Source organism: Equus caballus, chromosome 6 (genome assembly GCF_041296265.1).
Source record: "Equus caballus isolate H_3958 breed thoroughbred chromosome 6, TB-T2T, whole genome shotgun sequence".
Taxonomy (NCBI): Eukaryota; Metazoa; Chordata; class Mammalia; order Perissodactyla; family Equidae; genus Equus; species Equus caballus.
Window position 1 is genome coordinate 45,033,779 of NC_091689.1, and position 27,449 is coordinate 45,061,227.

General features: G+C 40.7%; 1 protein-coding gene across 1 annotated transcript; it reads left to right on the forward strand.

The window, feature by feature from the left end:
• Positions 1 to 26,878, forward strand: TIGAR (TP53 induced glycolysis regulatory phosphatase). The gene is given in 6 exon segments (NM_001301264.1): positions 1 to 130; positions 9,035 to 9,072; positions 13,569 to 13,690; positions 18,060 to 18,137; positions 21,634 to 21,744; positions 22,648 to 26,878. Coding segments are annotated over 6 exon segments (816 nt in total). The 5' UTR covers positions 1 to 95; the 3' UTR covers positions 23,080 to 26,878.
• The last annotated feature ends 571 nt before the right edge of the window (positions 26,879 to 27,449 follow it).

A 27,449-nucleotide genomic window follows, 5' to 3' on the forward strand; every position in this document is an offset into this window, starting at 1 on the left:
TGGTGTGGGCGCCCTGAGCCCGCAGTGCAGAGCGGCCGGCGGCGCTGGGCGGGGGACCGAGCCGTGGCCTGTGCTCCTCTCCGTCCGGGGCCAGCATGATGACGCGCTTCGCTCTGACCGTTGTCCGGCAGTGAGTATTGCTGTCGCGGGGTGCCTTTTATTGAGTGTGTTTTGGAGTGGGTGAAGGGACCGTTGATTGTCATCCCCTCTCTTCCCTGCTTGCTCACTCCTCAGAGGGGTAGCCTGCACCGGGCTATTTTCCAGGTGTTTTCGTACGTGCTGTTCCATTTCGATTTCCCCTCCCCCCAGCAACGCTGAGCCAGAAGGCAGGTGTTAGATAACGTCAGTCCTGTGTTACAGAGGGGGAGACTGAGGGCTGGATGAGTGTAAAATGATCAAGGCTCCCGGCCACTTGGTGGCAGAGCTAAAGCTCAAGAAAGACAGCCTTGTCTCTGGACTTCTCAGTGCACCGTTTTGGTCCCCAGCGGATCCTAAAGAGTTTGCAGGATAGCTCGTCCAAGGCTGAGAGTTCTAAAGCTGGCTGCCTGCCTTCCGCTCTCCCCGTCTCTGCTGTTCCCCCTTGTTTGCCAGGACAGACAGCCCCACAGACATATATTTGAGATTTATTTCTTCCCCCAAGAGATTACATTTCTGAGAGAGAAAAAGGGGCCTCCGCCCTCATCTCAGCCTACCGCATCACCCCGAACAAATATTTTTATCTTAACATTACTGGGAGCTAAATGCTGATAGGTTTTTATGTTTCTTATCTTTTTCCTTCTCAACACTCCTTTGCCGACTGTTAATAGGAAGTGAAATTCAAGGTGGTTAAGAGAGCACAGATTTTTCAAGCAAGATAGACCTAGGTTAGGATTCAGGCTCCACTTAGGAGCCTCCTAACCTGGCCTTTTGTTAACTGACTTAATCTTTCCGATCTCGGTTTCGCTATATATAAAATGGGGATAATGATAGTACCTACCTCACTGCGTTAGTTTGAGAATTAAATGGGAGAAAGGTAAAGTGTGTAGCACAATGGAGGGGAAGAAGTATATCTGAGAATGAAATAACTTCTGTTTCTATAAGGACAGCTCTAATAAAAATGTGGTTAGTCCTCCAATATGTCTGTGTAGTTTACTAAGCCAGCATTTTGCGTAGGTGCTATGTGCCAGTGGACTGGGTTACACAGACAAATAAGATACCATTTTTGACTTCATGGAGCTCACAAGGGACACTAATATGATTTAACCTTGTCAAGCTGACTTTACCTGCCATCTTTTCTGTCTTCTTCTTTTATAAGACCGCAATCTTGGGAACCATCTGAAGTTGTCCCTTTACCATACACAGGATTTTAATAACTAAACTAGAAATCGAGTTCCTCTCTATCTCTTCTCCACCACCTCTCTCCATTTTCTAGAATGCTTTATGACCATTTTATGACCTACTTAAGGTCATACAGCCAGTCAGTAGCAGAACAGGGACCAGAGTCCTGATTGTCCTTTCTTCCAATGTTAGAGCAGTTTCTGATATCTTGACGCAGTCAGCACAGTGTCTGGCATGTAATTGAAGCTCAGAAGTTGTGGAACATCTGAGTTAAACCGCCCTCTTGAAAAATCAGGTGATCCCTATCTAGATTCTTAATAGACAATAGTTATATGAGTGTGGATTTTATCCCTTCTCTGCTTCTTCAGAAGGGCTTGATTTTTTAATTGATTCCTCATACGGTTTCTGTAGAAACCAATTAAAAAATAAGTCTTGGGGCTGGCCCAGTGGTATAGTGGTTAAGTTCGTGTGCACCACTTTAGTGGCCTGGGGTTCGTGGGTTCAGATCCTGGGCACAGACCTACACATTGCTCATCAAGCCATGCTGTGGTGGTGTCCCACATACAAAACTAGAGGAAGATTGGCAGAGATGTTTGCTCAGGGCCGATCTTCCTCAGCAAAAAATAAAAATAAAAAAAGTCTTAATAAATTATTATGTGCTAGGCCCTGTTGTAATTAACTTCTGATAACAATCCAGTTAGGTAAGGATTGCTCCTGAATTAGCAAGTGAGGGAACACACAGCGTGCGTAACTTACTTAAAGTACATGGCAAGCTGGGGAGGCAGGATCTGAACCAACGCAACTTGACTCTACAGCCCATCCTTTTAACCACTGTACCTACCCTTCCGCCTCCTAGTTTATTGGGTTAAAGCAAAGTGTTTGTAGATTTTTTGAATATCACCAGCCATTTTAGAGGCTACTTTTTATTTCTCCTAATATAATGGTGAAGAGTGATAAGAATAGTTTGCTTTGTTCTGTTTTATTCGTGAGAAAGTGGAATGAAGCTGTTGAAATAATTGCTAGAGTTAGGGTTAGCTGCTTTCTTGTTTAGATCATCTCTCTTTTCTCTTTCAGAGTTCTCAAAGCTAAAAATTGGTGGTTCTTTCAGGAGAAGAAGCGATTTGTATCTTGATTGATAATCACCATAGTTAAATATAATGACTTATTGGAATCAGCGAGATTGGATCATTTAGCGTAATATTGAGAATCTGCGCTTGAGTTTTCTATTACCTGATTCTGGATAACTCTTTGAGATAGTCAGATACTTTGGAGCTGAAGGCACGATCAATGTTTTTTAAGAGTTGGATGATTTTCTTGAACAGTGCCTCTTCAGACAATGCAAGAAAACTTTTTCAAAAAGCGCTTTCTTTAAGTCAGCTGAATTCTTTATGAATCTTGTGCTGTTACTGTATGTGTGTTTATCTTTCTTCATCATATTTGGAAGTGAAAGTACCAGTATGTATCATTTTTGGGGTAGAATGCCCAACATTTCGAACTTGAAGTTTACTGATATTGTTAAACTGCAAGTTCTCATGATCTTATGTGGCACAGCAGTGTTGACAACTCCAGTAGGTAGGTTGGCATTTCCATCACCTACACAACACGGTGAAGGCCCTAGTTCCCTTGAAATGGTGTTTGTAGGTGTTTGCAATCAGTTGCCTGAAAAATCATCCAAATTTCACTTCTATTTTTAACTCTTAAAGTTTTACAAACTGAATTTAATTTACTTTTAATAACTTAAAGTTGATAACTTAGTGAAATTATTGCTAGCAAAACTGATTTGTTTTTCTTACTCTACCTCTAGCATCAGTTAACTTACGTTTTGTTGAATGTTAATCATTGTTCTGGTCATTAACAAAGCGAGAAAAATAAATATTAGATTGTCTGTAAACTTTCAGAGACGTATGTAATTGTTGTGTTACTGTGATGTTTGTTTTCTGGGAATGGAGTTGATCGGTTGGGAGATCCTTTGCCACCAAGGCTAATCTCTATGTAAACAAAAATATATCATGGGTTGGGTATCTTATATTCTTTTTCCCCTCAACCATCTAGGGAAAGACTCTGTGTTACCCATCCTTGAAATCTTCTATATTTTAAAGTGAATTAATTGTTGTAGAGCAATTAGGATAAAGCTGGATTCATGATCAAGCGGTAGGTGAGGCTTTACATTTCCGTGTACGCTAAAGCATGGATATTTTGAAAACTTGTCCCAAATGCATACTAATTTCTCATGATTTGTCTCTCTCGTGGCAAACTGAGTACTTGTCTATTGAATTGAACTTTTAAAATGATATGATTGGGAAATTAAGATTTCTATCTGATTTCTAAAGAAATGCCATAGAATATAGACCAGAACTAACAAAATAAAATATCTTTTTAAGTGAAGAACAGTGTGATAATCTACAAAACGGATGATGCATATTTGTAGGCCTATAAATGGCTGGTCATAAGACAACTTCTTGGCATAAGCATTTGGATTCTTGCAGAGTCGAGTGTTCTGTTTTGGAAGTGGGTCACACTGTAGATTTTGAAAATGAGTGGTGTTATTCCTAACTCCTTCAAAATATATTCCTCTGACTTTTCAGCTTCCCTCCACCTTCTCTGCCACTGTCACAAGCCAAACTTTGGTTAATTGGGAAGTAGATTAACAGTAAAACTATTTTAGTCACCCGCTTTTCTCTCCCACTCCCCCAGAACACTTACTTTAAATGGTTGCTTCAAGGATTTATACAAACTTCTTGATAGGCTGATAAAAGCTGTAAAGCTAAATATTTATGAATGTTTTTGGAAATAAATTCTATTTCTAGAGTCCTACTCTGTAATATTTATAAAGTGATTTGAAGGCAAAATGCCCATTAGAATGCCAGTGAAGGTTAATAATAGAATAATGTTTGCAGCAGTCTCTACTGACCTCAAGCTAAAGGAAACCTTTTGTTATATTATAGCTATTTTTTCTCCTTTCACCAAAAATGGTTAGATGGTGGGGCAGTGCCATTACAAAGCTATCAAAGTGGTGAGATTCCATTTTTTATAAGATGACAATTTTGATGATATAATCTTTTATTCTGAATCTTTTTTATCAAATCAGCTCTTGGGATTAAATTAAGATCTTGAGCTTTTTACCAGGCATACAAAAAATTATCATCTCTGCTGATTTTCTGTGATTTGTAGAGACCTGGACTGGCAAAATTATTAAGTTTCCCCTCACCCTTGATTTTAAATTCATGAAATGAGCAAGAGAGCTTGTGATCCACAGAAAGTAGGCAAAACCTTTTGAGGTTCCTGCATAAAAGTAAATGTGGGATTGAGGGGGGTGGTTCTTTGAATTTTGCTGGAAATTGAACTTGGCCACAAAGCCACTATCTAAAGAGGATGTCACCTGTATTTAAACAGCAGTTTTTTCATTCTTGGTGTCAGCAAGACCATGAGGCTGGGATCGGAAGTGAATTTAGTGTTTGGGAACCATTTTCTGTATCAGAAATGGTAGTTTCCCATCATTGCCCTGGAGGCTTTGTCTGTCTGAATGGTAGAGGTTAATATCCTCTTTCACAACCATTTTATATGATTCTGAGTGAATTTTGCAGTATAAGAAATCTTTCATTAATATTAACGACAACAACGATAGTAATGGCAAATCCTTGGTAACTAGTTCTGTGTAATTTCAGTTACTTGTCATATAGTTTTTAAAGCTAATAATTCCACATATTTGGTAATCAAATCAATTCTGCCAGTCTTCCTGTTCTCCTTCTCTCACCCCGTAGGTGACCATGTTTATTAGTTTCTTCTGTATCTTTCCAGTGTTTCTTTGTGCGTATCCAAATGTTTATTCTTATTTCTCTTCTTTCTAAAAAGATAGTCTCTTTATATTATTTTGCATCTTGCTTTTTCTACTTAATAAAGTATCTTGGTGATTTCTCCATATTTTTAGATACAATCTCTCTCTTTTCAGGGGCCACAGTTACATAGTATTCCATTAAGTAGATATCCCACTGTTTGTTACTGTAACCAGTTCCCCGTGAATGGACTTGTAGGTTATTTACCATCTTTTGCTATTAGAAATAATACTGTAGCAAATATTCTTTTAAATGGGGATGAATGCAGGTATTTCCAGTGATAGGGTTGCTGGAGCAAAGGGTAAACAGATTTGTCACTTTGGTATTTCCAGATGACCTTCCATTGCAGAGTACGTACACTGAGCTTCTGTTATTTTCCAGAACTTTCTCCAGGTGGTGGCATGTTAGGGTGGTGCAACCTCTGGCTCTGCCTTTAAGGAACTGGAGCCAGAGTAGACACACAACTGAAAAGTTAATTAGCATACAGATGATACCTTATGGTAGTAGTGCCCTGGTAAAATGAGAGCAGAGAGGTGGGGTATTTAAAAATAGGATAGGTAGGTGGAGAATGGTACTGAGGAGGGAAGGCTACCTAAAAGAGCTGGCTGCCTGTGTTGGGTCTTGGAGAATGAGCACATGGTAGCCGGGTCCGGCAGTCTTGGTTGTATTAAGCCCACCACGGAATTCTGATACATGCTCAAGTTTAAGAACCACTGCTCTAGGCAGGGGTCGGCAACTGTCTTTTGTAAATAAGGGACAATGTTCCAGGCAGAGACCTGAGTTTGTGATTCTGGCTTTAAGATCTGATGGAGTTCCCTTCTGGATCTGAGTAAATCAATCCCATGTGAGACTTTTTACTTTTTAAACTGATGCTTCCCTTGAAAACAGAGCAGGATCAGCCTTCATAGTAATCAGGGATACAAATTAAAATCAAGGCGCAATAAACTGTTCTGGTGCCAGATCGGCACAAATTGAAAACTCTTACATGACTAAGTGTTGGTGAGGATGTGGAGCACGGCAGTGTGGTATAAATTGGTATAATCACATTCTCAGTGTCTGGTAAAGCTGAATGTTTGCATACCCTGTGGCCCAGCAATTCTAGTGCTTGGGTCAGCACACTCTTAATTAAAAGGCCAGATAGTAAATAGTTTAGGCTCTGCAGGCCAGTCTGTCTGAACTGCTCAAATCTGCTGGTATGGTGTGAAAGTAGCCTTAAACAGTATATAAACAAATGGGTGTGACTGTATACCAGTAAAACTGTGTACAAAAAGAGTTGTTTACCAATCCTTGAGTGGTTCTCAAACATGAGCGTGCATCAGAACCACCTGGTGGGTTTATTAAAACACAGATCGCTGGGCCCCAGCCTCTGAGTTTCTGATTCTTGTCTGGGATGGGGCCTGAGAACTTTTGTTTTTACAAGTTCCCAGGCAATGCCAGTGACGCTGGGACGGGACCATACTTTAAGAACCACTGCCCTCGAGAGTCTGATGCACGCTGTACAAACACATTCACGGCAGCATAGCCCCAAACTGCAAACAATCTAAATATCTTATCAACAATAGAACACATGAATGCTTTGTTGTAAATTCTTACAGTGGCGTGTTACACCGTAATGAGAATGTAGGGAGTACAGCCCCACTTAGCAGTCTTGAAGTATCTCACAAACATGTTGAACCAAAAAAGCAACACACAGAAGGCTACATATACAGTAGCCCTCCCTCATATAGGGCTTCGCTTTCTGCAGTTTCGGTGACCTGTGGTCAACTGCAGTCTAAAAATATGAAATGGAAAATTCCAGAAATAGACGATCCATAAGTTTTAAATTGTGCGCCATTCTGAGTAGCATGATGAAATCTCGTTCCATCCCGGCGGGACGTGACTCATCCCTTTGTCCAGTGGATCTATGCTGTATGTGCTCCCTGCCCATTAGTCGCTTAGTGCTGTCTTAGTTCTCAGATCAACTGTTGTGGTATCGCAGTGCTTGTATTCTGACACCCTTAATTTTACTTAATAATGGCTCCAAAGTGCAAGAGTAGAGATGCTGGCAATTCGGAGATGCCAAAGAGAAGCCATAAAGTGCTTCCTTTAAGTGAAAAGGTCAAAGAAAAAAATCGTATGCTGAGGTTGCTCAGATCTACAGTAAGAACCAATCTTCTAACTGTGAAATTGTGAACAAGGAAAAAGTAATTCGTGCTAGTTTTTGTGTTGCACCCCAGGCTGCAAAAGTTACGGCCACAGTGTGTGATAAGTACTTAATATAGGAGAGCCTATAGTATTTATGGGGTTCAGTACTCTCTGCCGTTTCAGGCATCCACTGGGGGTCTTGGAATGTATCCCCTGCAGATGACGGAGAACGACTGTAGTAAGACGCAATTCATTATAAAGTTCAGCAACAGGCAAACTAATCTACGCTCTTCACGGGCTGGAAAGGAAAGCACAGAGCGTCCAGACGTCCAGGTGGTGGTTCCACTGGGCTGGGAGGGCATTGTGGTGGGAAAGGGCGTAGGAGGCTGGCAGTGATCTGTTAGCTTGGGTGGTTTTATGTGGGTGTTGGCTTTATAGTTATGTTATTTGTTTATATTGTTTATTTCAGCATTTTTAAAAGATTAAAAATGCATTAAGCTAAATCTTTGATTTCTCTGTAGCTCTGTCCAAAAATGACTGACAACTATAATTATTGGGTGCTTACTAAAAGCTAAGCAGTGCTCTAAACGCTTTACCTGTCTATATTCACTCGAGTATCACGAGTCCTGTGATTATTATCCCCATTTACAGACGAGGACACTGAGGCGCTTGAGATTAACCCAGCTGGTAAGTGTAGAGCCAAAGCAGTTTTTTTCTCAAGCCTGATATAGGGCAACGAAGTTTACTTTAAAGGATTTTCACCTCTCATTGACATAGAAGGATATAAATATGGGCTGTAGACATTTGATTCCAAGTGAGAAAATAACTTGCTCTGAGGAAACTTGTTTACTGTTTTTACCCACTATTTCCAATTCTAGGTCCAGTGTCCACACAGAACAAGGCGGCTCCTTTCTCCAGGGCAGCCACACGGCTTTTGCATCTCTGTGTCTCCCCTGCACGGCACTGTACTTAGCACGTAAACGGAGCTCAGGGAGTGTCACCTGAATTGTCCTTGATAGCTTTCCGTGCATTTGACGCCTGCTTTCATTGTAGGTCCCCCCTGTTCCAGTCTTGGCCAGGTACCCACCCCCCTCCACTGTCTTCTCTTCCAGCTTTGGTTGCCTATTATTTTGTGACAGTTTCCAGTCCTTTCACTCTTCTGGTTGCTTCACAATTGTTTTGCTTTGGTTTGGTTTTCTAATTCTTAAAAGTGTGGTACCCAAACCTCCATTCTTCATTGCGATCGTCAAGCTAGTTCTCGGCACTACAAAATGGAACAGCTGGAGAAGATCTAGGAACTAGAGAAGGCAGGGGATTTGAAGGGTTGCGAGCTGCTTTCCCATCCATGCAGATTCCCCGTACTTGTTCCTTCACAGTGAACGGACTGACTTTCATGTTTTGGTCCTGCTGCCTGGGAAGGTAGTTTTGGTCAACATTATTATAACAAGATTATTTAACAAAAATTATATATATATTTTAATAGAATTTTCTACCTGCAGTTCACTTAAGATTGATTTATGATCTATTCATTTTAATTTGAGGCAGTTTGAAATTCTTAGCTCGTTAAGTACATTAGAGTAGATAATTGCAAATATTAGTTTAGAATAAATTATAATTTTATAGGTTAGATTATGAAGTATGTTACAAAATTGATATGCCGTCTTTTTGAGTATCATTACCTTTCATTGCTGATTTTTTTTTCTCGTCCCCAAAATAACCTAATTTGATATTAAAAGTTTTTTCCCCTCTCTCTATTTTAGTGGAGAAACAAGATTTAACAAGGAGAAAATACTTCAAGGTTGGTATACTCTGACTGTTATTTTGGCTCTCTCCTTTAGCGTTAACGTGATCTGTGAGTTGATCAGGTTTGGTGGGGCAGGTGGACTGGGCTGGGCTCCGCATTGCGAATTGGGATTACAGAATTAAAGCGTCACAGTCGCAGACGTATGATCAGAGCAGTTGGTAAGCACGAGGAACAAGTCTCTTAAGTGAGTTGGCTGTAAAGGACGGGGCTCCGGATTGTTTATGGGGAGCTTCAAAGTGGCCCAGTCAGCTGATTAAAGAGTTATACTGGGTCTAGTTGTCTTAAAATATAACTGCTGGGTTTTAAAATGATTTTGTATTTGGATGTATAAAGTTTACTGGCTGGTGTTAATGGTATTTTTCTGCTAAGACAGTTATTTTATTTTTAGGAGTAACAAAGAGGAGGTTTAAAAAGAGAATTGCTATTCTCACATGAGATTGATGCTTTATTTTAAACAGATTCTCCCTCCCTTGTCCTGTTAATTTGGACTCAGATCTTTTAATCTCCCTATGATCCAGCTAGTCTGGCTTTTAAAGAATATCTTGGATCAGCTTTCAGCTAGACGTGCTATTTCTGTGCTGTGATTCGAAAAGCATTTAGGTTTATTTTTTTGGTTAGGGACATCTGCAGTTTGCAGAAACTGATTTTCCTACCCACTGAGCCTGACTCCCTCTTCTGGAAGCTCGTCTGATAATTAAGTGAACCTTTGTTTTCTGTTGACATGTGCCTTGCCCAAATCACCCTTTGGGCTTGTGTTCCCTACTGCTTCGTCCTTCAGTACTGCCTGTTTGTCGCATTTTGTTAGAAGCTGACAGTGGAACACGAATAAAAGTTTTTGTGTTCACACTTGTCTTTTAGGTTTGTTTTGTGTTCTTTTCCAAACTTTGTAAGTTAGATGTTTAGTTCTTTAAGTTATAGCCTCTTTTTTTCTTTTTTTAAGCATTCAAGGCTTAGATATTTCTAAGTACCATTTTGGTTGCATACCTGCAGTTTTGATATGTAGCAGTTTCATGAGTATTCAGCACCAAGTGTCTTAAACTTCCATTATGATTTCTTCTTTAATCTGTGAGTTATTTCCAGCTGCTTTTGAAATTTCCAAATGACTGGGCGTTTTGTTCTTGTTCTTCATCTTTGGTGACTGGCTTCCAGTGTAATTGTTTGCGTTCTGACAATATGGTTTATTTGATAAGACTTCTTTTAAAGTTGTTAACATGGTCAGTTTTTATAAATCTACCATTGTATGCTAGAGAAAAATCTGTGTTCTCTTAATTTTCGGATTTGGAGTTATATTTCAAATAATCAACCTCGATTTTGTTCACATCTTCTATACTTTACCAATTTTGTAAATTTACTGATTGGCCTGCATGACCTAAATACTGATTTATGAATATGTTGAATTTCCCACTGTGATGGCCAATTTGTCTTGTAATACCTCAAATTCTATCAGTTTCTGCTTTATATATTCTGCCTTTATATAGTTAGAGCCTATTTTATTAGGCACATACAAGTCTAAAAATAGTTGTATCTTCCTAGTGAATTGGATCATTGATTATTTCTAGTGATCCTGACAGTCCTGACTAAGACTTTTGTTGTAAAGTCCTGCTGTTCTGATGGTGATATAGCTACCCCAGCTGTTTGGGGCTGGAATTTGCCTGGTATTTATTTCCGTTCCTTTTCTTTCTACCTTTCTGTCTAGTGATGTCTTAGGTGTTACCTCATAAGTAGTAGGTGGCTGATTTTGGCTCTTTTTTTTTAATGATATGTCTTTTAATTGGCAAGAGTAGTCTATTTACTTTTTTCCTGGTTACTGTTTGGACTGTTTTTCTTTGGTGTTCTTTTCTCCCTTTTTCTAGTCTTCCTTTTCGTTCTTACTTGCTTTTACTTCGTAAGTGCTTCTTTTTCTTTTTCTTATCCAACTCCCTCTTCTCTTACCTACTGTCTTTGAAATGATAAACCATTTCCATTCTTTTAATGGTTACCTTTAAATGTTTACCATTCATAGCTAGTAAAGCATAAGATTAATAGCCCCTGTCCTGAAAAATAACAAGGAACTTACATTACTGTTGTTTAATATCTTGGTCCTATCATTTTTTAACTGCACAACATAGGCATTATTATTTAATTTATTTAGCCAGTATTTGTTTAGCTTTACGTATACATTACCCAGTTTCTCTCCTCGTTTCTTTTGCATCTCAAACCTTCATTCCTGAAGTATCTTCTTTGAAAGCTCCCCTAGTGTAGATCAGTTGATAGTAAAGATAGTCTCCATTGTTTCTGTTCCAGACAATTCTGTATTCTGTCTTTATTCTACTCAGTCTTTTTTAGTCTAGACAATTCTAGACTGACAGTTCTCTTAGCACTTGGAATATAGTATTTTGCTTTTTTGGCTTCCATTTTCCTGTTAAGAAGTCTTCCCCAGCAAAGTGGTGTTCCATGGTGGGTAATCTGTCTTTCTGCATACCTGCTTTTAAAACCTTTTGCTTGATTTGGTATCCTATAGTTTCCCTTAATATGTCTAGGAGGGATCTTTTTTGTTTAAATTTATCCTACTTGGTGTACATTGTGTGTCCTTTATCTGTAGATTTATGTCTTATTTCTGGACAGTTCTCAGCCATTATCTCCTATTCCCTCTGCTCCATTTTCTCTTTTCTTTCTGGAGTTCCAATCGATGTGTGTTAGGAATTCTCACTTTTTTCTTTGTGTCTCTGATATATTGGAGATTTGTTCCATCTCCTTGTATCTGTGCTGCATTCTGAGCAATACCTTCAGCCCATTCATGGGGTTCATTAAGCCTCTGTGTACCTGAGTCTCCTTTATCCACTGAGGGATCTCCCTCCCCCACAGCAATTCTGTTTTTTATTATTAAAAGATTGGTTTGGTTCTTTTAGAAAGCTGTCTGGTTGTTTTTGATGGCTTCTTGTTACTTGCTTATTTTTGTGATTCTATCTTTATGTTTTTTTGGGGTTTTTTTTCATGAGGAAGATTGGCCCTGAGCTAACATCTGTTTCCAGTCTTCCTCTTTTTGCTTGAGGAAGATTTGCCCTGAGCTAACATCTGTGCCAGTCTTTCTCTATTTTGTATGTAGGATGCTGCCTCAGCAGGGCTTGATGAGTGATACGTAGGTCTGCGCCCAGGATTCAAACCCGTGAACCTTGGGCCGCTGAAGCGGAGTGCCCAAACTTAACCACTGTGCCGCTAGGCCGGCCCCTTGTTTTTCGGTTTGATTCACAGTTTATAGTCTTTATCTGCTGATTTCAATGTCTGAATTGTATCAGTAGTTCTAAATCTGTTTTGTGTTGTTTCTGCTGACTTTCATTCGTGATGGGTTGTTTTCTTGTGCGTTAACTTAGTGACTGAACTATTATTTGCTGTAGATCAGTAGAAAACTTGTTAGCCTTTATTGAGAACGACTCGCTCTGAAGATGATGTGTGTTTGATTTTACCACTGACTGAGACTGCGTGAGGCTCCTTACAGGGTCCCTGGCCGCCAGGGAGGCTGAGTTCCCTTCTCCCCCCTTGCTGTCCCGCGCGGCCGCCTCCTCCCCCGCCACCGCCTGCTCTCTCTGGCATCATGGCAGCTCCATTTTCTCGTGTTAATATTCAAGTTTCAGATCAGGGTATTTTGGCCTCTTTGTTTTGCCTTTTAGGGATTTTCCTTATAACCTGTGAACAGCACACACAACGCACACACACCCACATACACACATTTAGTCCTTTTGTAGTAGGAGGGCCTGTCAGAGTGTCTAATCAGCCTGTCTCCTGGACATCAAGGTTTCAGAGTTTTTTTTTAAATGAAAAAAGGAAAGGAAGGAAGAAGGAAGGGAGGGAAAGTAATACAATATGGAACCCTTGGGTAACGGAGATAAAGAAGGAAAGTCTTTCGGTGCTGGTCCTTCCATCAACCATAACACATGTGTTGAGAATGTAAGCTCAGAGCCGGCATTAATAAAGCACAGCTGATCGAGAGATGGGTGACTGTGAAGGAGGGGAAAGCTTGAGACGGGAATTCTCGTCATTTATTTTCATGAGGCAAACATTCTTTTAGGAAAATTTGAATACCTGAGCCTTTATAGGATTATTGCTTAATTTTACTTGCTGTCAGTTCTCTGAAAAGTTATGTGGAAAAGTACCCAAGAAAATCTGTTTTTTTTTAATTTTTCCTTTTTCTCCCCCAAACCCCCTGGTACATAGTTGTGTATTCTTACTTGTGGGTCCCTCTGGTTGTGCTGTGTGGGATGCTGCCTCAGCATGGCTTGATGAGTGGTGCCATGTCCCTGCCCAGGATTCGAACTGGTAAACCCTGGGCCGCCAAAGCAGAGCACGCAAACTTAACCACTCAGCCACGGGGCCGGCCCCTCCTTCTTTTTTTAATCAAGAAAATATTTTAGTAAAATATAGATAAGTGCTATTTATGTTCTCTTCCATGTGATTTTATTTTCATCCCTTATATTTGTATTTGAATGTTATTATTGCTTCTCTTAACACCACAGGACAAGGAGTGGATGAGCCTCTTTCAGAAACTGGGTTTAAACAAGCAGCTGCTGCTGGTATATTTCTTAAGAATGTGAAGTTTACCCATGTTTTCTCCAGTGACCTCACGAGGACAAAGCAGGTAAGTTTAGAGTCAAGGTTTAGGCTGATGAGTCAAAAGTCTCGACAGTTGTAACCTTGAAAAAGAATCTGCCACCAGATTCTGTAGGGAGTTAAATCGCACGCAGACATCACCTCCAATCCTCGCCTCCCTCTGACAGAACTTCTTTTCTTTTCATTTTATTTTCCTACTTTATTTTGGTAATTTTTAAATTAGAGTAGCTTGGGGGGAAATGTCTGAAAAAAGACAGAGAAGATGTCATGGGGGAGAGAGCCAGCAGAAGCAACAGACAGGAGACTTTAACCCATAAAGACATCAGATATTAGAATTACCACATACAATTTTAAAAAAACTGTTACACATATAGACATGGAGAACCGATTGGTGGTTGCCAGGGAAAAGGGGGGGTGGGGGGAGGGCACAAGGGGTGAAGTGGAGTACCCACAACATTACTAACAATAATGTACAACTGAAATCTCACAAGGTTGTAATCTATCATAATCTTAATTAAAATTAAAAAAAACCAAAAAACTGTTACTATAAGGAAATAAAAGACATTTTTGAAATATCTTTAGGGAACAGATTACTATACAAATGACCCCAGAGATTTAAACAGGAACCAAATCAACATCTAAAAGCTCAATGGAAGGAGACTTTTGTGACAATCGTTGGGGAGTAACAGGGCTGGAATGTAGCCTACCCCCATAAACAACAAGGAAACAGGACAGAATGTGTGAAGCAGCAGTTTTCAGACATTGGACTTCAGGCAGCATAGGCCTGTGATCCCCAATGAAGTGAGACAAATGAGGCAGCCCTTGGATTGTCCTGATTTTCTGGCCGAAACAATTTCCAGGCTCTGGTAGGACAAGCCAGATAAAGTCCAGGGGACTCAGTGAGTTGAGGAGACAAAGCTTGGAATTTGGGGAGGTTAAAATAACTGAAATTCGTGGGGCGGAGTACTGGAAGAGAGAGCTGCACAGAGAAAGAACTCTAGACATGTCTAGGGATCCCCTCCAATCTTTCGGGGACTGTTAATCTGCACGTGCGGAGAATGAGACTGGATGAGGCCAGCAGCACAGCTTCAGCGGGGAGAGCAATTACTGGGGAGCCCTAAGCAGACACTTCTAGAGCTCACACATGGTTGGGAACCATTTGGGTTCCCACCAACCAAAGCGGAGACATTTTGTTGAATACACAGAGTATAAAATGTAGACTTCAGAAGGATCACACCTTTAATAGTGAGGCTGAACTGTGCTCAGAGGAACATAATGAAGAGAGAAATCGAATATATATTTAAAAAAGGACTAAATTGATCTTCTAGAGATGAAAAACAATATTCTGAAATGAAAATTTCACAAGATGGGATTAACCGTAGATTAGACACTGTAGAAGAAGAGGTCAGTGTATATGAAGACACAGAAATAGAACATACTAAAATTGTCTATGAAAAGAAAAAAGACTGAAAAAAAAATGAAGAGTCTCAGTGAAGTATAGGACAATATCAAGCAATATACTACACATGTAGTTGAAGTGTCAAGACGGAAGTGGGGTGGGAGGGAGTATGGAGGATAAAAAAATATATTTTGAAGAAATAATGACTGAAAAATTTCCAAGTTTGTACCCAGTGAAAATACTTCAAAAATTAAGGTGAAATAAAGACTTTTTCTCTCAAGCAAAAGTTGAGGGACCAGAAATAGATTCAAACTTATATAGTTGATTGTTTGTGTTTTTTTGGTCAGTTGGGTTTTGACAGTGTGCCAAGGTAATTCAATGGGAAAAGAGTAGTCTTTTCAATAAAGGCTGAGACAGTGGGCTCTCCATGTGGAGAAACATGGACTTTGACCCTTACCTCACACCATACAGAAAATTAACTTGTAGTTGATATAGAACAAATCTAAAAGTTAAATCTATAAAAATTCTATAAGAAAACACAAGAGAAAAGTCTTTATGACCTTGGTTTGTCCACAGGTTTCTTAGGACAAAGCATGAACAAGAAACAGATTGAGAAAATTATAAATGTGTATATTATATATGTAAAATGTGTATATGTATACATCTGACAAAGACATACATATATATATACATACACCTCTCTGTATATTGATAGATGTGTATATATATCTAAAATTCTTTCAACTCTGTAATTAGACAAACATCCCACTTTAAAATGGGCAAATGATTTAAATTTGACCAGGTACTTCACAAAGGAAGATGTATGGAAGACCAATAAACAGATGAAAAGATGCTTAGCACTATTGATCACGACAGAAATGCAAATTAAAACCACAATGAGATACCATTATGCACACATTTGAATGGCTAAAATTGAAAAGGTAAAAGGATGCATGGCAGCTAGAACTCATACATTGCTAGTTAGAATGTAAAACACAATAAATGCTCTGGAAAACAGTTTGACAGTTTAACAAAACTGAGTATCTGATCCAGCAATTTCAGTCCCAGGAGTTTATCCAAGAGAAATAAGAACATATGTCCACACAAAGACTATACACGACTGTTTGATAATAGCAGCCTTATTTGTAATAGGCAAGAGTTGAAGCAACGCATGTGTTCATCAGTAGGTGGATGGGTAAATGAACGATGGTGTAGTCATGTGATGGAAACACCTCAGCAGCCACGTGGATGAGTCTCTAAAACATGCTGTGCAGAGGAAGCTAGACACAGAAGAGCACCTCCTGTGTGATTCCATCTGTGAGACTCTAGAAAAGACAGATCTAATCTGTAGTTACAGAAAGCAGATCAGTGGTTGCCCGGGGCCCAGGCTGTGAGGGATCGGCTGGCAAGGTACAAAGGAATCTTTTGGGGTGATGGAATTCTTGTATATGTTGATTTCGATGGTATGTAGATGGTTGTATACATTTGTCAAAACTTGATGAGCTGTGTACTTAAAATAGGGTGTATTTTATTGTAAATTATACTTCGATAAAGATTTAAAAATCTGGAAAAAGTTAAAAAGCCAAAAACCTCAGTGAATATACTAAATTATAGATTAGACACAACTGAAATAATTATTAGCTTATAGGTAAATATAAGATAGTAAATGAAATGTAGCACAGTATGATAGATCTAAAAGCACGTGTTTAAAAGACATGAAGGACATGATGAGACGGTCTAGTGTCTTTCAAAATGAGGTCTCAGAATGGGAAAGACATGACGTTCAAAGAGGTCACAGTTAATTTTATAGAAGTTGAAAGATAACAAATTCTCAGATGCAAGAAGTATGACAAATTCCAGTCAAGATAAATAAAAAGAAACCCACATCTACACTTAAAATTGCAAAACTCCGAAGAAATAAGAAGGAAAAACACCATCTACCAAAGGCCAATATTAGGTGACCAACAAATTTGTCAATATTGATAATTTCTTTAATGTGTTGAGAGATAATAAGGGTTAGCCTTGAGTTTTATACTCAGCAAGACATTTTCTAGAGTATAGGTGAAATGAAGACGTTTCAGACAAACAGGCTGTAAATAAATTTTCAAAGGATAACTGAAGAAGAAAAATAATTCCAGAAGGAAGGTCTGAGTTTCAAAAGAGAATAGTGAGCAAAGACATGGGTAAAGGTATTGACAATATGAAACAGTAATGTTGAAAATGTCCAATTTGTGGGGAGAGGGTTAAAAAACAAAACAAATGTGGACTGAAATGATTTCTGCAGTTTTGCAAATACAGTGTCGCTAGTCAATGAAAAAAGCCAGGCACCCAATGAGGGAAGGGAGTGTGAACAAAAATGAGCAAAGACAAAAGGCAGCAGGAATGGCTGCGGGCATTATCCAATCATGGGAATTACCAGACGTAGGCTTTAAAATAACCGTTCAATGCACAGATAAAAGACAACATTGAGAGTCTCAGCAGAGAACTGGAAACTGTAAACGAGAACCAAATGCAAATTCTAGAACTGAAGTTGTAACTGAAATGAAGACTCAAGGGATAGGTTTAACAGCAGTTTAGACACACCTGAATGGAGAATTAGTGAACTAGAACTTTCACTGTAAAGGGCCAGATAGTGAGCAAATATTAAGTTTTGTGGGCTGTATGGTCTCTGTCACAGCTGTTGGACCGTGAAACTGCCATAAATAACACGTGGATGGCTGTGTTCTAATAAAACTTTATTTGTAAAAACAAGTGGCCCTCTGGATTTGGCCTGTGGGCTGGAGTTTGCTGACCTCTGAACTAGAGGACAGATTAGAAGGAAATAGGAAAATCCAGAGTGAAGAGACAAAGGATGAGCAGTAGAGAGGAGAGGCAAGCTTTGCAAAGGAAGATTATTTCTAGTTCCTTTTCATTCACTAAAATGGCATGTATTATATTGCTGTTTTGGCCAGAATGGTTATTTTTATGAGAAAAGAAACAGTTATCTTTTGATTTTCAGACCACGTGTGGGATTTTGGAGAAGAGCAAATTTTGCAAAGATATGGCAGTAAAGTATGATTCAAGACTTCGAGAAAGGGTAGGTAACTTACGTAGTGTTCTTTCCATGAACTATCAATAAACCACCTCAGTTTATCACGTGGCTGAAAATGACATGCATTCCTGCTAGGGATGCAGAATCAGCTAACGTGTGTGAAGAATCTGTTACATACTCTCGTAGATAGGGTCTTACTTGATTATATAATCCTATGAGATAAGCCTCTTAAATTATACAAGCAAGGTGTCCTCATAAGAACTTCACACGGTACAGAAGCGTTTCAAAGTGAGAAGTCCTCTCCTCAGCCTCCCAGTGCTACTCTGCTGTTTTAAGCATGAATAGACTTTCTTATGCCCATTTTGTACAACAGAAAGAAGTCTTTCTGAAACTGTGATTTAGCTGGAGCCAGCCAGCAATTTCAGACTTGAGATTTGACCCTGTCTCCTCGTAGAGCAGCATCTTGAGCATGCTCTGTAATACTGACCTGTAAGCTGGTTAATGTCCCTGCCAGCCCTGTGATTCCTTCTCTACCTGGATAGGAATGTGACAGAATGGCTAGGGCACCTTTAAAGAACTGCTTTCCATAACTCGCTTGTGTTCTCTGTTATAATTCAACAAAGGTACGAGAGCTTCAGCATGAATGCTGCTTGCAAAGGCGCACTCTGTGCCTGAGAGCCCATGCTCACCTGTTAAGCAAAAATGTGAGTTCAGCGGAGCCCTGAACAGGCCCAGTAGAAGAAAACGTGGTCGTTGGGCGGGGCCATCTCTTCTCACTCTGTGCTCTCTCCCTGAGTATTTTCACCCTCTCCTATGATTTCACTTCGTGGGCTCATGGTTTCCAAATAAGTATTTGTCGCTTAGATCTCTTATCTGAGCCGCACACCCACACAACAGACTGCCTACTGTTGATTCTGTTTGTGTAGCCGCTGCCTCCAGCTCACTGGAAAGCACTCTCTTCTCTCCGCCCGCTCCTGCGTTACCCAGTTTCTCACACCATTCATCCTTGACTCTTCCCTGTCTCGCACACTGCACACCCTATCATCATCTTGTCAGGTCTACCTCTAAAGAGTTCCTGGACTCCTTCGTTTCTCTGTGAGCCCACTGCCGCCATCCTGCTGCAGTTCAGTGTGCCGTCTGTCGTCCAGATCTCTGCAACAGTGATGCTCCTGTTTTCTCTCTTGCTCCCGCTTTTCCAATCTAATCTCCACTCTGCGGCTAGAGTAATCTTTGGAAAGTTTGGTTGCTGTGCCCTGGATAAAATAGTTCAGTCCTTCTCTTTTACCTTCGAGAAGTTGTCCTAACTCCAGCCTGGCTCTCAGCATGCTGTGGGATCTCATCTGTTGTCTCCACCTGCCTCCTTCCCCTCGCCTTGTGCTTGGTGCCCAGCCTGGTGGATACCATTAGCGAGCACTCACATGCTGCTCACCGTGTTCTGGCACTCTTCCAGGTGCTTCCGGTTTATTAATCTTCACAGCAGCGTGATGTTGTGAAGATTTAAAACCTCCTTTTTTAACCCCTGTTTTACGGAAGTAGAAACTGAGGCACCCACAGGTCAATCCACACCCAGGGCCACAGAGCTGGTTTGTGGCAGAGCTCCAATTCAGATCAGGGCCCGCTGGCCGTGGAGTCCATGCTCTGGACCGCTGGTCATCTGCCTCTCAGGGCTCTTCTCAGTGACCCAGGCTCCCTGTGCCCTTCCCTCACCGAGCTGCTGATTCTGTCCTCCACTCTGCCTGGAGTCTTTGCTCCCCGAACCTGGCCGACATGCACTCGCCCAGAGGCTTTCGCCCTCTGTGATTCCCCAAGTCCACACTGGACGTCTCTGCTGTGTGTCTGTGTCCGGGACCTCCCTCCATTGCGGCACTTTTCACCGCCGTTCGTGGTCGGTATCCCCACTGCACTGCGCTCTCAGCACGGCCGGGGAGCAGTGGGTCCCGGGCTCCTCCTCGCTCTGGCCGTGCTGCCTGACCTGTCTCAGTGTAGCATTGGGATATTTAACAAATGGATGTTTCCATTCTTGTGAAAACGAAGCAAGTGATGGTTTTTAATGTCCCTCTTTGTAGTAGAGGTTGCTCCAGATATAGTTGACGGTGTAAGAGTTTGGACCTGAGGACTGCATGGGCAGCTGGCAAAATGTGCATGTATTCTATAAAACGTAATGTTTTACTGTTGGATTTCTGTCATATGGTGGTGTTACAGTCTTTTGACACCATCAGTGCAAATCATAAATAATGATTTGTCTCTTGAAATATTTTATTATGCAAGTAATCCATTATCGTAGGTAATTAAAGGTCAGAACAGCTTGGAAAAAAATACAGTTAAAATTGCTACCCCGTACAAACACAGTGAACATTTTGGTCATGTGTACTCCTGACTTTTGTTCACGTTTGTCTGTAAGCCTATTTATCTGTCTGTCTGTCTGATTATGTTTGTGTTTTTCTAAATGTGATCCTACTACACGTATTGTGTTTTAACCACCTTTTCTCACTTACTCTGTTTTCCAGTGCCCATAAATGCACATCAGTATGGTCACCTAGTTAAGACTCTATTATTCTAATATATGGATATTGCATAATTTTATTTCACCAACCTACTACTAATGGATATTTAGGTCATGACTAGATTTTCCACTGATGTAAATAATGTTAAAATAAACATCTTTGTACTTAATTCTTTGTATAAATATCTAATACATTTCCTAGAATTGGAATTGCTGAAGGTGTACTTTTTTAAAGCCTTTTTATCAATATGGCTAAATTTGGTTCCAGAAAAGCTTTGCCAATTTACGCTTCCTTGAGTGATCTACGAGGAATTTTTTCTCACATCAACACTAGCTATTAGCGGTCTCTTTGGTCTTCCAATTTAATAACTTATGAAAAGTGCCATTTTAATTTTCATGTTATGGATTCCTAATGAGGTCGATTTCCCATGTTTCTTGGCCATTTGTATTTACTTTGTGACTTCTGTGTCCTTTGCTAAGGCTCAATCTTTATGAATCTAAAAAGGTGGTAAACTTTGAAGTCACGTAGGTCTGGGTTTGAACTTTCACTCTGCTGGTTATCGCCTGTGAGAAGATAGGCTAGTTGCTCAGCCTCTCTGAAGCTCAGCTTTCCCACCTATAAATACGGAGATGAAGATACCATCTCATAGTGCTGTGATTAGATCAAATGAGACAGCATGTGTGGGTGTCAGGGGGCCGTCTGGTGCCTTGCACTTGTCAGTCTCTTGCCCTGGAATCTGTGCAAATCCCTGTGTTTGTCCAGTAAAGCCCCACGGTCTATGTAAGTGAACCTGAGTGAGATGTTCGGTACATCCCACCTGGACACAGTGTACAATGCAAGATGTCAACTGTGTTTTCCAGGGGAACGTGGCCCGCTGTTGGGTATGTTCCCATTATCAGTTCAGAGGAGATAAAATCAAGTAAACGGAAGGAAACTAAGCTGATTCCCGGATGATGATTATCTTAAATTTTCCATAAACCTGGACCTGTTGTACTGAAAATTCACTTGACGCCCTTGTGTCTCTTGGACCGTTGCAGAAATACGGAGTTGCAGAAGGCAGGGCGCTGAGTGAGCTGAGAGCAATGGCCAAAGCAGCCGGAGAAGAATGCCTCATGTTCACACCACCCGGAGGAGAGACCTTAGCCCAGGTACGGAGCCCTGGGGCAGGGTGCACGCTGATACACTGCCCAGCGTCGGAGGAGCTGAAATCTGACTTAGTGTGTAAATGGGATGTTTCTAAATTTTAGCTAAGCAGTTTGAAAGTTGTTTGGTTCATGAAACAACTCGGTAGCATGTCATTCTTTTCCACCTTTTTAAGCTATCCTGTCTTTCTTGTGTATTATTAAGTTGGCAGTCATTACGGATAACGGGTTTAAGGAAATGTGTTATTGGATGGGACTCTTAGGAAAACTTGAATATGAAGCAATAGCTTCAGCAGTGGTGGTGGTGGGCCGTAGAGCAGGTGTGGTGCTGTTCAAGGGGAGCGGCAGGCGAGACTGAGCAAAGCAAGAGGCCCAGTAATTCAGCAGTCACAGCCTCTGCAGCTTGGTGAGGGACGTCGTCACGTGCTTGCATCTCTTTGGAGTGTTCTGCTTTCCAGTTGTACTGTTGGTGGTTGTTTCCCCCCTATTCTTTATTTTCACAATTTTCTTGTAAAGACTTTCTTGTAATTTAATAAGGGAAAGACTGTTTTGTCCTTGTTGTGGTTCTAACTAAACCGGGGTGCCAAATGTAGTTTCATGACTGACACTCTTATTTGATGGGCTTCCATTGTCTGTGGGTTCCCTAACTAGACTCAGTGCTTTGCAGTCAGGAGCGGGGAATTGTGTCTTACTCATCTTTGTCTCCGAAGTGCCTCTGTCGTTCCAGAAATGTGGTGGGCACTCGCTCACAAAGGTCTGTGGAACCACTGACTGAATGAAGAGAAACGGTTTCCTCTGCTTGTGTAGTGCTGACGATGACAGAAAAAATTCAGTCAGTTATGTTCTATGTTCATGTTTAAGACGGTCATTAGTGTCGCTTTATTTAAGCTTTTGTTTCTTTTCTTGAAGGTGAAAATGCGTGGAAAAGACTTTTTTGAATTTCTTTGTCAACTGATCCTGAAAGAAGCAGATGAGAAAGGACAGTTTTCCCAAGGAGCTCCAAGCAACTCTCTGGAAACTTCTTTGACAAAGACATTTCCTTTAGGAAAAACCTGTGCCTCCACATGTAATTCAGACAGCAGTGCTCCAGGGTTAGCGGCCAGTGTCTTAGTTGTGAGTCATGGCGCCTACATGAGAAACCTGTTTGATTATCTTGTGACTGACCTCAAGTGTTCCTTACCAGCGAGTGTGAGCAGATCTGAACTCGTGTCAGTCAGCCCCAATACGGGGATTAGTCTCTTTATCGTAAACTTTGAGGAAGGAAGAGAAGTCCAACCAACAGTTCAGTGTGTCTGTATGAACCTGCAGGAGCATCTGAATGGAGTCACTGAAACTTGCTAAATGTAAACGTACATCAAAGGCTAACGGTGTGGAGCCTCTGAGGGAGTGCCTTTGACTCTGTTTCCATCCTCTGCTGGTGCTGGTTTGGAAACACTTGAAAAGCTGTCTGTCATAGCAGGTCATAAAGCTCGAATGGAATCATAGCCACAAAAAAACACTAAGGGAGAATCATTTAGGATTGACTTATTGTGTCTGAGTACAGTTGGCATTTTCCAGAATAATTTTACACCCCGCATGGTTGTGTCTCTGGCTTGTAAACGGATGGAGGAACTCAGTATTGCAAATTGGGAGTTTCATAACCTTGTTACTGTTTTTTTTCCTTTTTTTAATTGATATTTTTCTTTAATGTCTGAAAAATCTAGCCTATTTTATTGGCTCTTGGTAAAATACTGTATGTTTTTTACGATCCCGTCCAGTGCTGGCAAGAAGGAAGTATTTATAATTCCCACTGCATATGTATAGTGACAGTATGTTATATTTAAAAAGTCCTTTAAATGAAAAATGCTTGCCATCATAAGTTTATGTAAAAGCAAAATGACACTAAAATGTTTAATATAGATATCAGCTTTTGCAATTTTTTACTCTGGAGGGTTTGAAATGTGGATGAATGCAGATTGTGATCACAGAGTGGTCTTGTGAGGGAGAAGTTAAAGCATATCTGATTAAAAAACATTAAAGAAGGAGTCTGAGCAGGGGAAGATGAAAGAGCAGATCTTTCTGATCTAACCTGCAGGCTGAAGAATTTAGTTTGAGGAAGGCTCTAAAGAAAGCGAGCAGTTGCTAGGGTACCTCATGGTCACCCCAGCGTGAGAGAGGGCGCTTCCTTGAGAAGAATGGCGGCCTGAGGACCGCGACTGTGGGTCCCCGTGGGAGGTGCAGATGAGGTTGCCTCTTTTTTCCACCAGATGGCACTGGAGAGAAGAGATTTTGGTTCACTTAATTTTGTAGTTCGATTGGTCTCAAAAATCCTCCCCTAAATGCAGGAAGTGTTTTAGGTGCATTTTGTTTTAAGTTATCATGTTGATGACGCTGTGAATCTCTGAAGTGGGTCAGCTAAGGCTCAAATCACGTATAGGCAAAATTTACTTTGAACATCATTTAAATCATATATAAAATTCAGTGTTATGCTGTTCTCAGTGTCCACTGCCACCAGTTTCCTCCAGTGTTGGAGCAGAGCGCATGTGGAGCCCCAGGGGAAGCATGCTGCAAAAGAAAACTTGAAAAATTACCAAAAAGGACAAATAATGATAAATGTCCGCATTCCCACCATCCAAAAGTAATAACTCCCCACCTTTTTTTTTTTTTTTAAGAAATAGCACATTGAGATACAGGTGAAGTTCCTTTGACTAGTCCTCGCGGTCCTGTTGCCCTCTTGTGCCCTGCAGAGGGGACCACGGCACTGAGTCTGTGTGTGTGTTCACCCGTTCTTTACATTTTCACCTAGTGTCTTAAGGAAATGATATTGTTTTGGTGTTTTCAAAATGTACATAAACATCATCAAGCTGTCTGTGTTCTTCGTTTTCACCTGTTGTATCTTGGAGCTCTGTGTTGGTGTGTATAGAACTAGTTACTTATAACCAGTGTATTCTATTGAATAAATATACCACATTTTGTTTATTCTCCTATTAGTGGATGTTTAGGTGTATTCACTGTTTTCCTATAGAAACAGTGCTTCAGGGAACAGCCTTTGGCACCTCTCCTCATGCTGTGTCATAAAAAATGTGCATCTCCAGTTTGACAAAAGCCGAATGGTTCTTCAAAATGGCCGTCCTGTTTTTCAGCCTCACTAGCAGTATTCGAAAGTTCCCATTTTCCACATCTTTGATACTGTCTGATGAAATCTGGTTAATCTGATAGGTGAGAAACATTATACTGTTGTTTTAGTAAGCTTTTTTCTGTAATTGCTGATGAGTCTGGGCATTTTTTCCTGTGTGTATTGACAATTAGTATTTTCTCACGGTGAACCACCAGTGTAGATTCCTTGCCTGGCTTTCTGTTGGACTGTGTGGCTTTTTCTTAGTGAGTTGCAGGGGTAACATTGCAAATACCTTCCAGCTTACTTGCCTTTTACATATGTTCATCATGCATTGTTTTCACATAAGTGTTTTTCATTTTAAGTCAAACCCATATATATTGCCCTTTATGGTTTCTGGGGTTTGTTTTGGTGTCTTTAAGAAGCCTCCTCTACCATAAGGTCATATATAATCTCCTTTTTTCTTAAAGTTTTAGAGGATTTTTTGAATGCTAAATCTTCAGATTATCTGGAATTTATTTTTGTGTGGCATGAGGTCAGAACTGAGTTTTATGTTTTTGTCCATGTGGTGAAACAGTTACCCCAACGCCATTATTGGGAGTCTCTCCTTTCCTCGATAACTTGCAGTTCTCTGTTCATACCCCCACGCGCCCATGTTCGCGGGAGTCTGTCTGTGGACTTGATTCTGTTTCAGTGAGCTGTGTATACCCATGACAATGTCATCTTAGATACTGTAGCTTTGCTGCTGAGTACCTTGTCGGGTGAGTACCTTCTCTTGTTCATTTTTCTAGTTGTATTAGCTGTCTGTGCGTCTTTTTTCTTCCGTATACATTTTAGACTCAATCAGTCAATTTCCAGAAAAATTCTGTTGCAAATTTAATTGGTATCACCTGCCTTTGTTTATTTATCTAGTCATTCAAGATATATTTTTTGAGCATGGCACACACATGCCAGACTATTATAAGAACTATGAGAGCTATTATAAGAACTGCAAATATATAGCAGTAAGCAAAAAATAGACGATGTCATGTCCCCATCCTTGTGGAGCCTATATTCTGTCAGGGAAGACACGTAAATATATAACCTGTGAGAGTGTGGTCTGTGCTGTTGAGAGAAATGAAGTGGGGCAGGAGGAATCGAGACTGGAGGGAGGAAGGCTGCTTATCCAGGGTGAGCAGGGATGGATTTTCTAAAGCGACGCTGGAGTACTGAGGGCGTGACTGGGGAAGAGCTCCCCAGACAGGGAGCAGGGCGAGCGAGGCCTGAAGAGAGATGAGGCTCTGATATTCGGCCCGGGCCAGGGGAGTTGGGAGAGTGACAGGAAAGGAGGGCAGGGAGCTAAGGGCATGGGAGAGTGGCGCGGCCTTGTGGCCTATGCTAAGGACTAGGGGGTCGTTGTTGATTGATTTAAGTCTGACCCGACTGGGCAGTGACACGGGAAAGGTTTGTTGTCAGAAGACCTGCATTCAAGTTCTAAGCCTTAGTAGTTTCTTGGCTGAGCACGTCTCTTCCTGTCCCTGAGCTGCTGTGTCCTCTTGTTAAATGGAGAATAATTATAGTGATGTATGTATGGGTGTGTGTGTGTTTTGATAACCTTTTGGTTTTGATATGTTAAACCTACAGAAAAGTTGCCAGAATAATCCAAGAAACTCCAGTATATCCTTTCCCTGGATTCACCACTTGCCTACGTTTTGCCCCAGTCGCTTTGTCATTCTCTCTCTCTGCGTGATTTCCCCTTGAACAGTTGAGAGTAAGCTGGGAGACTTGGTGCCCTTTCCCCCAACAAAATCTCAATGTGAGTTTCCTGAGATCAAGGATGTTCTCGTGTATAGCCACAGGATAAATATCAAAATCAGGAAATTTGACATTGATGCAATCTGTTCTCTAATCCACAGACCGTATTGAAATATTGTGATTATTTCATTGATGTTCTTTATGGCTATTTTTTTCCAGTCCAGCATCCAATCCAGGGCTGTGTCCTGCATTTAGTTGTCATGTCTTTTTATTCTCCTTTCGTCTAGAACTGTTCCTCATCCTCTTTTTGTCTTTCTTGACATTGTTATTAAAAAAAAAAAAATACAGGACAGTTATTAGGGGCCGGCCCCAAGGCCTAGGGCTCAAGTTTGGTGCCCTCCACTTTGGCAGCCTGGGTTTGATTCCTAGGTGCAGACCTACACTATTCGTTGGTGGCCATGCTGTGGCAGTGACCCACATACAAAACAGAGGAAGACTGGCACAGATGTTAGCTCAGGGTGAATCTTCCTTAGCAAAAAAAAAAAAAAAAAAAGCAAAAAAAAAACCCAAGTCAGTTACTGGGATTTTCTGATATTTTTCCTTATTAGACTCAGGTTATGCATTTTGTCTGAAGCACCCAGAAATGCTGAGTGTTGTCAGGAGCTATGTGATGTTGTATTGAGTCTGTCCACCAAAAAATTACTATTTATCTGGTTCCTCATTCAGTTTTCACTCACTCTTTTAGCCTCCATTGATTATTTTCTAAGTGTTTTTGGTTCTGTATTTGTTGGTTGGCATCATACAGTCAGGAAGAACTTTTCCTTCTCCCTTATTTATTTACATCAGTATGAACTCAGGGGTTCTTATTCAGTGACTTAAAACC